This window comes from Emys orbicularis, chromosome 3 (genome assembly GCF_028017835.1).
Source record: "Emys orbicularis isolate rEmyOrb1 chromosome 3, rEmyOrb1.hap1, whole genome shotgun sequence".
NCBI lineage: Eukaryota > Metazoa > Chordata > Testudines > Emydidae > Emys > Emys orbicularis.
The window spans coordinates 197,394,709-197,412,379 of NC_088685.1; the positions used below are offsets into that span (position 1 = coordinate 197,394,709).

The 17,671-nt window shown below is 44.4% G+C and overlaps 1 protein-coding gene across 1 annotated transcript in view; it reads right to left on the reverse strand.

Moving 5' to 3' along the window:
* APLF (aprataxin and PNKP like factor) overlaps positions 1–17,671 on the reverse strand; it is a 107,729-nt gene that overhangs the window by 61,682 nt on the left and 28,376 nt on the right. The window contains exons 3-5 of the mRNA XM_065401553.1: positions 12,449–12,615; positions 10,298–10,490; positions 8,584–8,710 (exon numbers count right to left, since the gene is read on the reverse strand). Coding sequence (XP_065257625.1) covers positions 8,584–8,710; positions 10,298–10,490; positions 12,449–12,615 — 487 coding nt within the window. The remainder of the gene's footprint in view (positions 1–8,583; positions 8,711–10,297; positions 10,491–12,448; positions 12,616–17,671) is intronic.

Sequence of the window (17,671 nt, forward strand, 5' to 3'; positions counted from 1 at the left end):
TACTTCCTCTCCACGCCCTTGGCCGTGGGGGGAATAGAGGCCGGGGTTTGCCAGATGGAGGTGGCATTGGTCTGAATGGAGCGAATCAGCGGTAACGCGACCCTGGATGGGGTGTCCGCTGAAAGGATGTTCACGATCGGGTCGTGAACCTCCACGATCTCCTCCATCTGAAGGTCCATATTGCGCGCCACCCGGCGCAACAGGTCCTGGTGGGCCCGGAGGTCTATGGGGGGCGGACCCATGGCGGATGTCCCCGCTACCGCCTCATCAGGCGAGGAGGAGGAGGATACGCCCGGTGGCAAGGGGTCCAAAGGCAAGTCTTGCTCCAGGTGCTCCTGGAGCTGGGCCTCGCTCGTCCCAGTGTCTATGGCCTGCGCCGGCGTGGGCACTGGAGCCTCCATGCCCCCTGGCGGGGGGCGGGAGATGGTGGCCTCCGGGGCTCTGGGCTCAGAGCGTGCCGAGCGGGAGGCAGACGGTGGGGCCCCTTGGGCTTGGTGATAGGCCCATGGGGTCCAAAAGGACCAGTGAGCAGGTCCCTGCGTAGGGTCCTCTGCCATGTCCTGCGAGTGCCCGAAGTCCGCCGAAGCCGCCTGTCCCTGTGGAGGGTAGGCCGATCTAGAGGCCCCTTCAGAGGAGTGGGACGCGGATCTTGACGGCCATGGCGGTGCCGAACGCGAAGCATCCGTCCCCGGCTGGTGCGGTGCCGGTCGGTGCCGGTCGTAGGACGATCTGTCCCAGCGTGCCGGAGAATGGTGCCTGGATCGGGATCGGTGCCGGTAGCCCCGCCGGTGCCGCGATCCGGATCTGGAGCGGGACGACGATCGCGACGACACCCGGTGCCGGGAGCGGTCCCTCGATCGGCGCTCATACCGGTACCGGGAGGTGCGCCTCGAGTCCGATCGGCGCCGGCGGTCGCGACGGTGCCGAGATGTAGAGCGGCGTCGCGAAGAGGATCTCGACCGCGAGTACGACCGGCGCCGAGGTGATAGTCGGCGCCGGGACTCCGAGCGGCGTCGGGACCTGCTCCGAGACCTGGAGCGGTGCCGAGAGTCCACGGTTGGAGACGGTGGGCGCACCAGTGCAGGCTTGCCTCTCGACTGCACAATGCGCGGAGCCACCGGTGCCGGGAGCTGCGACGGTGCCGGCTCCGTGAGTGCGATCAGGTCCCTCGCGGTATTAAACGTCTCCGGAGTCGAGGGGAGACAAGGTTCCACCACCAGCCTAGGTGGGGAAGCAGTCCGTACCGGACTCAACGGCCTCGGTGCCGGAGTCGACGGTGTGGCCGCCTGCTTTTGGCGGTCCAAAGGCGGACGCGGCTCTACCCCCGGCACAGGGGGAGCCGGCGTCTTCAGGGCAGCAGTGTCCTGAGCCTTGCGGGCCTTCTTATGGCCTGGAGAGAGGGATCGGCGCCGAGTCCCCTGAGGTGGGCGCGGTGCCGAAGTCTGCCGGTGCCGGGAGGACTTGTCCGCGGCGCCGGTCGGAGCCGCTGGGGCGCTGCGCACCGACGCGCTCGGTGCCGGGGTCGGGCGCGCCGAGGGAGGATCCGGGCTGAGCGCCGCCTCCATGAGGAGCTGCCGAAGCCGAAAGTCCCGCTCCTTCCTCGTTCGAGGCTTGAAGGCCTTGCAGATTGGGCACTTATCTGCGTGATGGGCTTCCCCGAGGCACTTCAAGCAGGAGGCGTGCGGGTCACTTGTTGGCATCGGCTTCGCGCAGGACGCGCACGGCTTAAAGCCAGGAGCCTTGGGCATGAGCCCGGTATGCACCGGGGGGAAAAAAAGGGGGGAGAACAACCCCCTTAACCCCCGCTCACAATTTATAACAGCTACCAGCTAAATAACAACTATCTAAAGACTCTAACTACTATACAACTATCTAAACTATCTACAGAAATAAGCTAGACGCTAGGGAGTGTGGAGACCAGCTAAGCTGTGCTCCGTAGTTCCAACGACCGTCAGGGGCGGTAAGAAGGAACTGAGGGGGCGCTGGGTCGGCTGCGGTATATATCCGGCGCCATGAGGGCGCCACTCCAGGGGGCTCCACAGCCGACCCACCGGGTGTTGCTAGGGTAAAAGTTTTCCGACGATCGTGCACGCGGCGCGCGCACACCTGACTGGAATGGATATGAGCAAGCACTCGAAGAAGAAGTGATAGTGCCACTCTGTTCTGCGCTGGTTACACCTCAGCTGGAGTACTGTGTCCAGTTTTGGTCACCAACATATAGAAAGGATGTAGAGAAACTGGAAAGGAGTGAGCGACAAAGATGATCAAAGTGATGGAATGCAAGCCATACGAACAAGGGCTGAAGGAACTGGGTATGTTTAGTTTGGAAAAGAGGAGAATAAGGGGGTGGGGGGAGATATGATAGCAGTCTTCAGATACTTGAAAGGCTGCCATAAAAAGGATGGAGAAAAGTTGTTTTCTCTTGCCACAGAGGGCAGGACAAGAGGCAATGGGTTCAAACTACAGCACAGCAGATTTAGATTAAATCTCAGGAAAACCTTCCTAACTGTAATAAGTAGGACAATGGAACAGACAGCCTTGGGTGGTCATGGAAGCTCCTTCACTGGAGGTTTTCAAAAGGAGGCTTGGTAGCCATCGGCCTTGGATGGTTTAGACACAACAAATCCTGCATCTTGGCAGTGGGGTAGACTAAATGACCCTTATGGTCCCTTCTAAATCTACGGTTCTATGATTCTCTGATTCTAAGATGACAAATCCTGGCCATATTAAGAATCAACAGTTTTCCTAAGATAAGGGGTGTTGAGCTGAGTTATCTTGGCCAAGTCAGGTAGTTACATACTGACTATCTATACTTCCGCTGCAGTTTCAATTGAATACAGTAGTCTTTACTTGCTATTCTCCCTGTTAAATTTGAATATACAAAATTAACCGCTATGAATAGATGATTTGAGAAGGGGGCTTCATAAGAATGATTAAGGGAGAGAGATTCAGTGTATGGCAGAGGACATACTGGACTCTCTTATTTGGCTGATATTGTAGCTTATTAACTATGTAATGGCAAAATAGTAAGGTAAATGGCTTGTACAATGTGTCTTTTATGTAGTGTCTTTCACACAAGAGTATCATGAAACATTGCAGATCATTAAAGTTTACACAAGCAAGTTACTATAGTAAACCTGATTCTGCTAAATATACTGCTTTATAGTTAGGGCCCTACCAAATTCACTGTCCATTTTGGTCAATTTCACAGTCATAGGATAATAAAAATTGTAAATTTAATGATTTCAGCTATTTAAATCTGAAATTTCACAGTGTTGTAATTGTAAGGGTCCTGACCCAAAAAGGAGTTATGCGGGGTCCCAAGGTTATTGTAGGGGATTGCGGTACTGCTACCCTTACTTCTGCACTGCTGCTCATGGCAGCACTGCCCTCAGAGCTGGGCAGATGGAGAGCAGGGGTTGCTGGCAGGGAGCCCAGCTCCGAAGGCAGAGCTGCCGTCAGCAGCAGTTCAGAAATAAGGATGACATGGTATGGTACTGCCACCCTTACTTCTGTGGTGTTGCCTGCAAAGCTGGGCCCTCGGTCAGCAGTCGCCACCCTCCAGCTTCTGAAGGCCGCAGCGCAGAAGTAAGGGTGACATAGTATAGTATTGTCACTTACTTCTGTGCTGCTGCTGGCGGGGCGCTGCCTTCAGAACTGGGCACCTGGCCAGCCGCTGCCACTCTCGGGCTGCCCAGCTCTGAAGGCAGCGCAGAAGTAAGGGTGGCAATACCATGACCCCCTAAAATAACCTTGTGACCCCCCCCATAACTCCCTTTTGGGTCAGGACCACCAATTTGAGAAACGCTGGTCTCCCCCATGAAATCTGTATAGTATAGGGGAAAAGCACACAAAAGACCAGATTTCACTAGGGGAGACCAGATTTCACAGCCCATAATGCGTTTTTCATGGCCGTGAATTTGGTAGGCCTATTTATAGGAGTTATTTGAGAGACACTTTCTGCTTAGCCATTACACCAGGCAGCAGTGAATGGGAAAGTGAATAGAGAATCCCCTGCTCCTCTTGCAGCCTGCACAAACCAGGCAAAATCTACAGTCCCTCCCACTGCGTGTCTACTTCTTCTGGGGTATACAGTGCCCTAAAGGAGAGAGGGAAGAGGAAGAGAGGAAGCCAGGGCTATAGTCCCACTCCTGATGCACCAGCACACAATGTGGGAACAGTGCAGCAAGTGGAGCAAGCTAGGAAAAACAGGGGGAGGAAGTAAATGAGAGAAAGAGAAAGGTGGGTTTTTTGGAGAATGGAAGATAAATGAAAAATTTCAAATTCATTTTATATTGAATCATTGAAAAAAATCTAAATATTTTTGAAAAAAAATGAACAAAAAATGTTTTATTTAAAATCTTCATGGAAATAAAAAGGGAATTTTTTCAACTGGCTCTAGGTCACAATCTTAAAGTCTAATATCTGGTTCTATAGCACCTAGGTCCAGAAGATAGTTTGTTTCCTGACATAAAAGGTGCTCATGGGCAGGGTCCCCAAAGAGGAACAGGCAGGGGTGGGCAGGGGAGAGGGAGGTAAAAGTGGACTGAATATCCCAGGGAGATGATCTCCAATACCCACTTGTCTGTGATTATGTGCTCCCAGTTTTGATGAAAGAATAAGGTGGTCACCAAATGAATGCAGATGTTGATTGTTGCAGCAAATAAAAGTGGCAGTGGTAACTCGGGGCCTCGACCAACCGATCAACATTGGTGTTTAGATGTTGATGGCTGTGATGTTGATGATTGTAGAGCAGCTAGTTTCCGTTTTTGTAGTCTTTGTCATTTCCGTTGGGGTTCATAATGCCACTGGGGAGGAGGAAATTGAGCTGGCCGGGATCTCTGTGCCATCTGGGACTTACTGTATCTCCTTTTTTGTGAAGGTGTATAAATTACCAGGGAATGCAACGTTGCTCTAGAGTCTTAATGTGTGGAGGGATTCGCCTGTTTTTTCTGCAAATAATTTGGATCCCTCGAATGGGAGGGCTTCCACTATGGATTGTACCTCCTTTGGAAAGAGAGAAAGGTGAAGCCATGGAGCTCTCCACATAACCACTGTTGCTGAGATGGAGCAAGCAGCTGTATCAATAGCATCCAGAGAGGCCTGCAACAATGTCCTCACGAGGAGCTGACCCTCAGCAATGAGTGCCGGAAAGTGTTCTCTTTGATCAGTTGGGAGATGTCTGATGAAGGCATTTAACTTAGAGTAGTCGGTATGATTGTACTTTGCCATAAGGCAGTGGTGGGTAACCAGCGGCCCGTCAGGGTAATCCGCTGGTGGGCCACGAGACAGTTTGTTACATTGACCGTCTGCAGGCACGGCCGCTCGCAGCTCCCAGTGGCCGCAGCTCACCGTTCCTTGCCAATGGGAGCTGCGGGAAGCAGCAGCCAGCACATCCCTGTGGCCCATGCCGCTTCCCGCAGCTCCCATTGGCCGGGAACGGCGAACCACGGCCACTGGGAGCTGCGGGCGGCCGTGCCTGCGGACGGTCAATGTAAACAAACTGTCTCGTGGCCCACCAGAGCATGAGATGGAGAGAGCACATGTGTGGACCGAGCAGACACTGCTACCTAAAAATCTCGGAACTGAGGTGCAGGGGCGTGAATAAACCTAGAGTGGAGCACCCACAGGAACACTACTCAAAGAACACCACTCAGTTTATGCATACAAACCACTAAAGAGGAAAATTCTCAGCAATCAGCACCCAAACAGCCTCTTTCCCTGGATTGTTGTTAGCATTTTAAAGTCAGATTCATTTATTATTTGTATTACCGTATCCCCTAGGAGCCCCAGTCACGCACCAAGACCCCACTGTGCTAGCACTGTACAAACAGAACAAAAAGACAGCCCCTGCCCCAAAGAGCTTACAATCTAAGTAGAAGACAGAGGACAGATCAATACAGAGAGGGAGCACAAAGAAACGGTGAGACCATATTGCTCAGTTTGATAGGCAGTGGTCCCAGTACACCAGAAGCCTACGTGTTACATTTTTTTAAAGCTGAAGACAATGACAGCTTCATCCTTTTCCTTGTCAAATATCAATAGACTGAATCTGTACCCTGTGTCATATTGAATTAAACTAACAGACCACATTTTAATATGCTTCCCCCTCAGAGATACTAAATGATATTAATACTCGTATCTGAATCATAAATAGGACAATACATGACGAATATGGAATGGTTTTGTTACTATCCATTTATAGGAAAGTGGCAGGATTTAACATTACCCGTGAAAAATTCTAGAGGCTTTTATATGATCGGATGGGGTGGATGACTGAACAATTTTAAATGAGGTAATCAGCACCTAAGTGTCATTCACCATCATAGTTGTGAATCTCTCCAGTAACTTCTATTTACAAACATCAAAACAATGGTAAGTTATCATGACTAACTGTAAAATAATGATAGTCTTCACACAAAAAAAGACTAACTTTTCCAAAGAAGTTTGTACTTCAAAAATTGGAACTAATATATTGGCAAAAGTACTATTCTGAACTCCTGTCTCTGATTAACAGCCTTCCTTGCTCCTTCAAGCAAATCCCAGATTCTTGTGAGGGTAGCAAGTAGTAACAACTCTAGGAAGAAGCTACCCTAGTAGTCTCATCCACCGTACAGATGGACTTGCATTGCTACCTCTCACCCAGGATGGATAAAAATTGATGATTTTTTTGAAAAAAAAAGTGGTCTTTTTTTAAATTGAAATCTGATTTTTTTTTAATTTTATTTAAATTATACGTTTTTCATTTTAAAAATAAAGCTGTTTAAAATGAAATCTGAATTTAATACAAAATATGGTAAGACCCAACTTATTATAATCTCCTAAAACTTTTAAATAAAAAACAAATATGCTGAAGCCTCTATCAATATGCAATATGCATGAACCTCTATCAAAAACTTTGAGTTAAAAACTGCTTTTCTATATAAAGAAAGAATAAGTGGGACAGCATCTAACTTTTGACGTCAAAGTTCATAAATATGGCACAATAAGTCATGTACTTGGGCTTGAACTTGTGGGGGACGCAGGGGCTGGCAAACTTATCCCTGGCATTGGGACCTGGCTTCTGATGCCAGGAGACGTTATCATGCACCTCATCAGGATCATCCACTGAGCCCATCTGCAAGGTCTCATACTCTTCTCCCAATCTGAGCTCTTCTTGGCTCAGTTCTCAAATTCTGAATATTTATGACTCCACCAACCATGAAAACTTATCTCTAGCTCGTGGAAAAACACTGATCTGCCCACTAACTAGCAGCCCTTGCTTCAAGGCACTTCAAATTAATGACCTTCCTGTAGCTCCTTGCATGCGTACACAGACGGAGATACAAACAAACAGGGGAGTTATGTAACAAGAGAGAAGGAGCAATGTGTGCAACCAGAAAGAAGCAACGCTGGTGTCAGAGTGCAAGACATTGTGGGAAGAAGGGACAACATTCTTCAGAGTGCAGCCTGTGTTGATTTCAACATCTGAGAACTGGTGGGGGAAAAAACAGCACTGGCTGCAAGTCATAAAAAAAAGACCCCATTCGGGAATCTCCAACAAATCCCTGTACCTCAGGGTTAAAAAAAAGGAACATGTGCCAAATATAAACAGTGCAGCAAAGAGATGCAAGGTCTGGTTCTCAGAATGAAATATTATGAAACATGCTTCTCAGAAGGCAATGACTTTGAAGATGCTGCTGCGGACATGTCTGAACAATCTGGATGAACTGGATAGTGAACTCATTTTTGCACCATTCTTATGGGCTGCCAACCATGTCTTCCTATACTGGTAAATTGCAGAGTTGTTGTAACCCTGTTGGTCCCAGGATATTAGGGAGACAAGGTGTGTAGCTCAGAAGTTGGTTCAATAAAATATATTACCTTGCCCATTCTGTATACTAGAGAATGATAAAAGTAGACAAAAACAAACTAAAGAGAAATGTAGAAGATGTGCTAAATACACTGAAACCTATTTCCATAGCCTTGGACAAATTGCAGAAAGATTGCTACAGTATTGCTGATGCTGCTGAAATTTGGGGAAAAAACTTCAAGACACGTTTTTTTGGAACTACAGGCACTATAAAACTAATCAGTATTGTTACACAGGTAAACTTGTCATCAAGGTGTAATCTATCAAGAAAAAACATTAACAAAACCAAACATGTAAAAGAAAGAAATTGTCAACAAGCTTTTAGGAAGGCAAATGTGCCCTCTGTGTCAGGCTTACAGGTCAGAATAAAAGTGCTAAAACATCAGGTTATTGTTAGCTCACCCTCTCTTTGGATAAAAACAACAAGGAGTCTGGTGGCACCTTAAAGACTAACAGATTTATTTGGGCATAAGCTTTCGTGGGTAAAAACCTCACTTCTTCGGATGCATGCTGCAAACACCAGAGACCATAACATGTGAGACAAGGGAAGCAATAGAAGCGAATATGTTCAGTCATCTGTCAAACTATAAAGAGGAATGTAAAGAGGATTCCATGGAGGAAAAATAATCAGTTTATACCCCCACTTTACCATATTGATGGTCAGACGAGATCAAAGCAGAGAATATGCATATTGTCATAAGGGAAGTACTTTGTATTCATTACTAACCTACCTCTTTTAGGGACTGGAGTTGAAAGACTTTGAACCATGAGGTCTCCTTGCAACATCCAAGATGGAAGCATTCTTTTCCTCCAGACAGGCTTTAGCTCCTCACTTTCATTACAACTAGCAGAAAACAACTGAAATAATGTTTGTTGATTAGTACCACAGTACTTTTTTTTTCTAGTTTTAGGATACAGAAACTATGAAAAAAAGACTTGGTTCAAAAGACATTTGTAAGCAGCTTTGTCTTCATAAAGAGCCTGAATGGATCTGGTTTTCTTACCTAAGCTTGTAGGTACAGCTTAACACAAGCAAAAGCCAATCATAATGCTGAACATTTTGGCACCGCCTACTCTCTCAGCCAATCAGTATTTAAAGAAGCCTCTCTTTACTCCTTAACCCTCGGAAGAAAGCCTATGTTCATTTACAGACCAAAAGGTTCATAAAAGATCTCACTGATACCTTGCCACTGATGCCACATGGCTTGTGCCCACTGAAGCATCAGAAAGCCTGGAGACAGTGAGAGTAAGGAACACTGAATTACTATGTAGAATGGGAGATGCAAAAAAGTTCAGCATTTTTCAAGTGGCTATTTCACTCCCTGCTAAGTTATGCTCAGAAACAAAGACTCCAGAACTGGGCTAGAGAAACAAGAAAAATATACGGACTCTGCTTTTAAGAAGGGATAAAATATATTTTGGAAGTCTTGTAAGTGTGATGAAGGCTGGCATTTCAATTGTACTTATAAAGACAAATATCAGCTATAGTATGTTATCAAAGAGCAATTGTCCTGCGTGTCTGTCTTTGCATGACATTGCTTTCTCCATTAGAAAAGCAACAGTAGTAAAAATAAAATAAAATTGGCATCTCAATAATTACACTATCTGAAAGCCATTTTACTCAGCCACAGTAAGATAAGACAGAGTTCTGAAAATTCTGTTGTTTGCAAATTCTGGCTCTAAGCCTCTTTACCACAAACATAAGGAAACATTAACATTACAAAAGCAGGGTAATATGAACCTTTTTTTTGTATTCTGTCTGACCCTGAACACAGAACTCCAGAGCTGTAACCAAGTGGAAGAAGCTGTGTGAACAGGACATGTGGATCTTATTCCCTGACCTAGCCCCAGAACTGTGTGTCCACGGTTCTAGATGCAGTGCACATGAGGAGTGTGAACTTCAGAGGCTTTTCAGCAGGGTACAAGCACTGTGTTGTGTTGTACATTCCCCTAAGCAATGGCTTTTGGGGCACGTCCCTCTTCATAGTCAGAGCCCTGACCTTACACTTTTTTCCAGTATATCACACTGCTTTGGAAAACAACAGGTTTTGTAAGGACATAAGCAGAACTCAACACTTGTTTCTCCCACAAAATACAAATTTTATTTCTGCTATCACTCACTAACAAAGCCATTCTTTGTTCTGAAGAAATCTTTTACTGCTTTGCACCTGTTTATAGTGCTGCAAGTATAAGAAAAAGCTCAGGAACGTCAGCTTAAGGCTTTTGTGACAGCCACAATTTTTTTGGAAATTCTATTATAGTAAATAAAATCAAGATAATGTATTCTCAAACAGCCTCGATTTGTCAAAGAACCTACTCCCCCATGAAGGGCTTTAAAAAGGTACAGAGACAAGAACAAAAACAATTTTCATTTTACCCAATTTTCAGCCCACCCTTCCAAAAATACAGACATGTTGCAATATTTAATCAGATATTAACACCCACCGAACTCTTGGAAGAAGTCTCATTTTTTGGAATTTCTGCTGTCCTTTCCAATAGAGAATGTGCTTTCACTTGTATGTTGTTATTGGAACATGAAGTTAATTCTACTAAAGATGGATCACAAGACATCTTGATAGGATGACCACTTGAAGAGGATTTATTTGCTGTTTCATCTGCAGCAATCTTGCTATTTTTCCTATAGTATATTAAAATGCATCTTTTAGTGGGAAAAAAAAAATCTCAAAAACTTCCTTTATCTATTTGAACTGAACACAAGTTTATTTCCGCTCTAAATGTCTATTTTCACTCAAATGTCATAATGTAGAAGCAAACCTCAGTTTCAGATATTAAGAGACCAACAAAAAACCTCTGCGGTATTGCATCTACCATACATATTAATGGTGCTAGAATAACTCTCTCTTAAGTCTGTTGGCAATTTTTTACTATGATGTATCTAGGGAACAAACTACATGGTTGCCTAAAAGCAACCAAATCATCAGTCAGCACCGCTTAAGATCCAAGGTTAAGAGTAAGACCATACAAAACCCCAATATGACAAGGTGAAACCAGATTTCCATTACTGACCATAAAATAAACTGGTTTCTGCCTTCATTTAACTGTAGGAGCAGTTAACTTACAATACTACTACTGCGTTATTGAAAATGATCATTTTTACCATAAAATGAATACAGTTTTTGAAGTGTGTTATTCAAATTCTAAAAGATACAAATATTACAGTAGTAATCAGCAGCATAAAATCCTAAAATAGAACAGATAGAAAAGCAAACTTTCATTCCCAGCTTTCATATCTCAAACAAACATTCATTTTCCATTCTCTGTAGCAGTAGCTCATTTTTCATTCTGTTATACTACCTTATTTCCAAGTAGAGAGTACAGATTGTTGTTGCTTTACAAATTAGAAATAGTAAACAAAACTATAAATAATAGATTAAATGCACTTCTTCATTTGGGGCCTAATTCAGCACGGTACTTGCGCATAGGTCTAACTTCTACTTACATACTTGTATAATTCAACATACATTGTTTTGTCAAAAAATAGCAGGTAATTGATAAACATTTGCACTAGGCTGAAATTTGACACTCATCTATTTATGTTTTTCAATCTTTACACAGATTTTTGCTTTTTAACAAAAATAGAAATCTTCTTGGCTGTTCCACTGAGGCTTGTGGACAACCATAATGCCCTTGGGAAAACTAGAAGTCAGTGCATTTTAAAAAAAATTCTAAAGTTTAAAAATTTCTAAGAGTTTAAAATATGATTCAGGATCTTCAACTGTACTTTAACATTTGCCCGTCTACTAGCTCTCTCCTCTTCACAACTTGGAAAGTATGTAGTATCAAAGAAAACACACAGTGAATTGAAAATTTAAGGTATGCAGTAGTTTTTGGTTACTATAGGAACTATCTGAAGTACAGTGTCTATGAGCAATGTAATTGTTTTAGTCTTTCAAATCAGTTGTCCCCTGAGAGTGGTGTTCGTGGTCATTTTTCTGCTCCTCCAGCAATAAATATTTTGGTAACTCACTTACCAGAAAAAAAAGTTAGATCTAAAGGGTTGCATCTAAAATGTTTTAAAAACAAGATTCCTACTTATGAGATCAGGATGTATGGAAGTAGAATCCTTTTATTGGTTGCTAACCAAAGCTTATTTTTTAAATTAAAATTACATTAAACATTATACTACCTATTTAAGTAAAGTTCCGTTTCCCCCACAATTTCTAAAACACAAGTTTTCAATGGGAGTTGGGTGCCATGCCTTTGAAAATCTCACCTGTGAGATACAAAAGCACTTTTGATTCTATTTATTAAAACATTGACAGGTAAGAATGATAAAGCAGGTACATGTTTCTCATTCCCCACAACCTCCCCGCCAGATATTACAATAAACCACTCACTGCGGCTCCAGGATTGGGATTGCAGTGTATATCGGATATGGATTGATCTAGTTACTTCATGCTTTCCCTCTATGTTCTTAAGGAAGAGATACAATAATTTAAACTTGACTTTAAGCAGATGTTTATTTGGATTTATTTTTTGTTCATTCAAGGTCTGTTGTGCCTTAGAAAACTATAATTAACAAGTTTATATTACAAATAGTATTACTATAGGTTTTTCCACATCGGATAGCGTTACCTTAGTGTGCTTTCCACATCTGAGTGTGTAGAGAGGACCTTGAAAATGTATTTGTCTATTAACAGGGAAAAGCTGTCACCTGGGCTCAAAGAGTGCCATTCATCTGTTTCCAATGGTAATAGATGGCTATTCTCGGGTGATTGATAAAAACAAGGATTTACATGGACCTGTCAATTTAAAAAAAGAACATTGGTACACCATATGCTATGCTGTAGGAATCCTAGTAGCTTACATTACACAGTGAAGCATTGACTCAGTTACTAACACAATTCCACATATTGCTGCAACCTTTGAATAGTTGTTAGCATGTTAAACAGAAATAAAGTACAGTATTAGAAAAAACAACTGATTCCCACTTATAAACTTTTTTATATCGATATTATGTGTGTACTGGTAGCTGCTCAATAGAAGCTATAGGGCTGAGTTGATATTTCCATTTCCATTTAAATTTTGTTTGGTTTCTATGAAGATTTTTTTTTTTTTGCTTGTGACTTACTTTGTTCTGTCTGTTACTACTTTAAACCACTTAAATCCTACTGTCTGTATTTAATAAAATCACTTTTTATTTAGTAATTTACTCAGAGTATGTATTAATACCTGGGGGAACAACTGTGACGGGTTGGATCACAGAAACCCCCTTGGGAGCTGCCACCCAATGTGCCAAGACTACCCCTGCTTCTGTTTTCCCTGCCAGCTCAGGATTCCAGCACCCTGTCTTGCTGAGCCAGACACTCCAGTCTGCTCTAACAAAGACTCAGGGTCTGAATCACTTGTCCCAAAGCTGCAAGTTTACCTGAAAACCAGCTCACAGGAGTGTGCTTGTCTTTAGCACTCAGATGCCCAACTCCCAATGGGGTCTAAACCCAGATAAATCCGTTTTACCCTGCATAAAGTTTATGCAGGGCAAACTCATAAATTGTTCGCCCTCTATAACACTGATAGAGAGATATGCACAGTTGTTTGCTCCCCCAGGTATTAATACATACTCTGAGTAAATTACTAAATAAAAAGTGATTTTATTAAATACAGACAGTAGGATTTAAGTGGTTCAAAGAAGAAGTGGGTTGTAGCCCACGAAAGCTTATGCTCTAATAAATTTGTTAGTCTCTAAGGTGCCACAAGTACTCCTGTTATTTTTATGAAGATGAAATAATTCCTGTTCCAATTTTACACCAGAGGTCTAGGTAAGATTTAATTCCGGGGAAAATGTTGAAAAAAATTCAATATTTTCAGTGTTCTAAACCATTTAAATGACTCATTTGATAAATTAGACCTTGTAGATAGGACCAGAGCAACTCACTGGCAAACTAGGCATGTTCCTAGTAGGACCCCAATTTTGAGGGCAGGGGGAGAACGACCAACATTTTGTTTTGGCCAATGCAGATTTGTGCGTGAACTGAAAGAACTTCACTTGAGGGGTATTGTGACCCCATGTGCTAGGTAATGCCACCACTCACTCAAGTGAGTGAAGTTTTTTCAGTTCACGCACACATCTGCACCAGTGGATGAGTGGGAAGAGATAGTCCTCACCCTTCCACCATGCAATGGAGACTCACTTTTCCATTCCCAACATAGTAAAGGAGAGGAGGGTGGCACTGGGTAAAGAAGCCACTTCCTTCTCCAACAGTAGTAAGTGTACAGTCTGGGATGGGAATTTACTGCAGTGGCATGTATGGGAGGGAACATCACTGAAGTGTATTTTTCCCTTCCTTCCATCTCTTCTCCTCTGTGTCCTTCCCCCATTTATGCTTGCATTTCCCATCATTTTGTGACTATTATAGCAAACAATGCCTCTTTTGGGACCAGCAAAGAATAAAAAAAGGAACCGAAGGTGGTTGTTGATATTCAGATTAGAAGGCAGGATCCCAGAAGTGTATGTTTCCCTAGGGCCTACGGATTGTAGACTAACTTTTTATTGAACTCTCTAGTCTCAACAGTCAGACTTCAAAACTACCCACCTTTGTGAATATCTAAGATTTTAGGCATAGGATACATTAGATGAAGTATATGAATTAATGCAGTTAATTCTATTAGCTATCAAAACTACTTTGATTTTCATGGAGAAAGCTTACAGAAACTGATGTCTGCTATGGGCTTGCTTACATAAGAACTACTGTCCAATGGACTAGGAGCGTCTGCAGCTAGGAAGAGCTAGGCCTGTATCCTGCAAAAAACTTACTATGTACTGTGCATCACACACTAACAGTCCAACTGGAATCAATGGAACTGTTCCCAGTGCATAAAATTAAGCACATGGGTACTACTAATCGGTGAAACAAGCAATTTTAGGTGACCTCGGCATTATAATTGTTCCCTATAGAATAAAGTCACCTAGGTCAACTTCTCAGCTTCTCCGTTCAATTCTGCAAGCTGTATTTGCAAAGATTGCAATCACTATTTATTTGCATTTCTAACTGGTTGACAGATGACATTTATTCACATTCACAGAGAATAATTAAAATTAATAATTCAGTGATGGGGAGTAAGATAACAGTATGAACTTTGTTTAATTTATTTAGACAAGAAAATAAGTGAAGATCTCTGAAAACTTCCCTGTTCTTACAGCATATACACATCACAATAAGATTCTATTCCTGCAATATAAAAAGCACAGGGTTAAATTTCAGAAGCATGACACATTTATCTTATCTTCTGATCTGTTCCATAATCCTCTAACTGTAAACATTTTTTTTAAAATACCTATTAACTCTGTCAAGAGAAAAGGTAGCGTGCTCTTCAGGATAAATGTAAAAGCTAAAGTAATTATTTGTCTTTGATGTGTCTAGGAAATTGAAAAAAAAAATAGTTGTACTCTATCCTTCTTCAACTATTATTGACCCTCCACGATTATCCTGCTTGAAGACAACTCCTGAAACTTCTGACCATTTTTAAAATAAAGTTATTTAACACCTCTGTTCTTCCTATTTTACTGCAGTGTAAACAAACCCTGAGTGACATCAAGCACAGCAGCACTGAGCTACCAATCAGAGGAAAGAAGAGGCTGAAGGAAGAGTGGCAGAAAAGAACAGTAGTAATTAACCGCCAGTCCGAGATGGGAAAATATGGGCCTACTGTGTGTCAGCCACACAACTAATGCTTTGGGAGAAGAAGACAGCAAAGAAGGTCTGAGGTAGAACTTGTTCAAATGTGCAGTCTGATCGGAGGTCTGTGATGACTCGGAAGCCATGAAATTGGATCTAAGTTTTTCAGTTACAGTCAAGTTGTTAGCCGTGCAAGAAAGGCAAACAGTAGTTTAATTTTCCAGACAAGCCAGAATAGGCTATGTAACAACTTTCAGAAGCTTGCAAATTCTACTTCTGGGGGGATTCTGCACCACTGCACATGCGCAGAATTTATGTCCCTGCAGATTTCTTTGCTTCCCTGCAGAAGAATGACTTTCTGACGGGGAAGCAAAGGGAAGCCACAAGAGCGGTCATGTGACTCTCCACAGCACTATGTTTCAGGTGCCCAGGCAGCCGGCAGAGAGGTAAATTACTGTGGGGCAGGGGGCGGCACTAGGGAAGACCTGGGCAGTGGCTCCTATCCTGTGCCAGGATCAGCTGGTAGTCCCAAGTTTGGCTGGGGAGCACGGGACTTCCTCTTTCCCTGCATGGTATCCGAGGTTAGGTCAGACCCACTCCCAGATTTCTTCCCCGGCTGCAGGAAGCTCTGCAAATTCCCCCCCACACACTTGTTTCCTAAGTCCATCGCTCCTCAGCTGCAGGGGGAGGGATCCTTGTATAGGGAGCTGCTCCCCCATCCACCCAACCCCTGTGCATCTAGACCCCCGCATGCCTCATGAAGCCTCACCCCCCTCGCAACCAGAGCCCCCCCACCCTAGTGAGCCCCCTCCCCCTGCACCTGGACCACCCTGACGAGCCACCCACACCCAGATCCCCATCCCACCAAGCGCCAACCAGATGCACCTGGTTCCCCACCCCACTGGGCACCACTCCACCAGCATCTGGAACCCCCACTGACCCCCCACACCCAGACCCCCCTGCCGAGCTCTATCCCCCCCACACCAAGACCCCCCCCCCCAGGCTGAGCCCAAACCACCTTCACCTGGACCCCCCTGCAGAGTCCCATTACCATTGCACCCAGAACCCACCCAACAAGCCCCCGTTCACCCAGATCCCCCCTCCACCTGGATCCCCAACTGAGCTGCCCACACCCAGATTGCCCCACACAGAACACTCTCAACCCACACTTGGATCCCCCCACACCGAGCCCCTCCACACTTGGATCCTGTCTTGCTGACCCTGCCTGGCCCACCTGGGGTTCAACTGGCATGGAGGGGCAGGGGCCTGGGGTGTTTCTGGGGCAGGCCTGGTCCCTGAGCTGTGTCAGGGATGGGTGCAGCCTCGCCACTGAGTCCATGCCCGAGGGGAGCTGGGGGGGCTGCACAGTGATCTCCCACCTCTGTGCAGCCAGTGGCCTGTGCTCCCCAATGCCATGCTGGAACGTCCACATTTATTTGACAAATAAAATTGGCAGAAATTTGCAGAATTTTAAAATACTGTGTGCAGAATTTGTTTTTTGTTTTTTTGCGCAGAATGCTCTCAGGAGTAAAATTCAGTAGAATCCTTTCCCGGGGTCACAAAGAAGCACCAGAGCCACTCAGCACTTATAATTCCAGTGTCCCTAATCCACAAGGACAATTGCTGCTGGGTCCAGAGAGCAGCAGGTCTATCCACATACTCAAGAGGCCATTCTCACGATAGGCAAGCTAGGTAACTGCCTAGGGTGGCAGATTTGGCCCAGCCACCCCTCCATCATGATAGAGGGGCAGCCAGACCAAATTTGAGTGGCATGGCGGAGGCAGCACATTGTAGTGTTGTCTAGGGTGGCAGATTGCCTGGAGCAGCCTCTGGACATCCTAGTCTTTCATCTTACTTGCTCCTACTCTGTACTCAAACAGTACATACGAGGCTCACAGAAGTGCGCTTCATGACAAACAGTGGTGCCCATTCCCTGCACGTGTTCCCTAATCCTTCCCACCCCTACACTGAAAAACCACATTACTTTTGCTGCATCTCAGAACAATGGAAAGGTCAGGGCCTGGTGATACCTCTTAGAACCTATGCCCACTATTAATTATTCAGTAATCATGAAATACTGTTAGAAAATGAAACATGTGGGTATTACACCAGGATTTTTTTTCTGAATGAATTCTTGGTTTTGTTTTCTCTCCGTAGTTACGCTGACCCTGGATATGAAAGC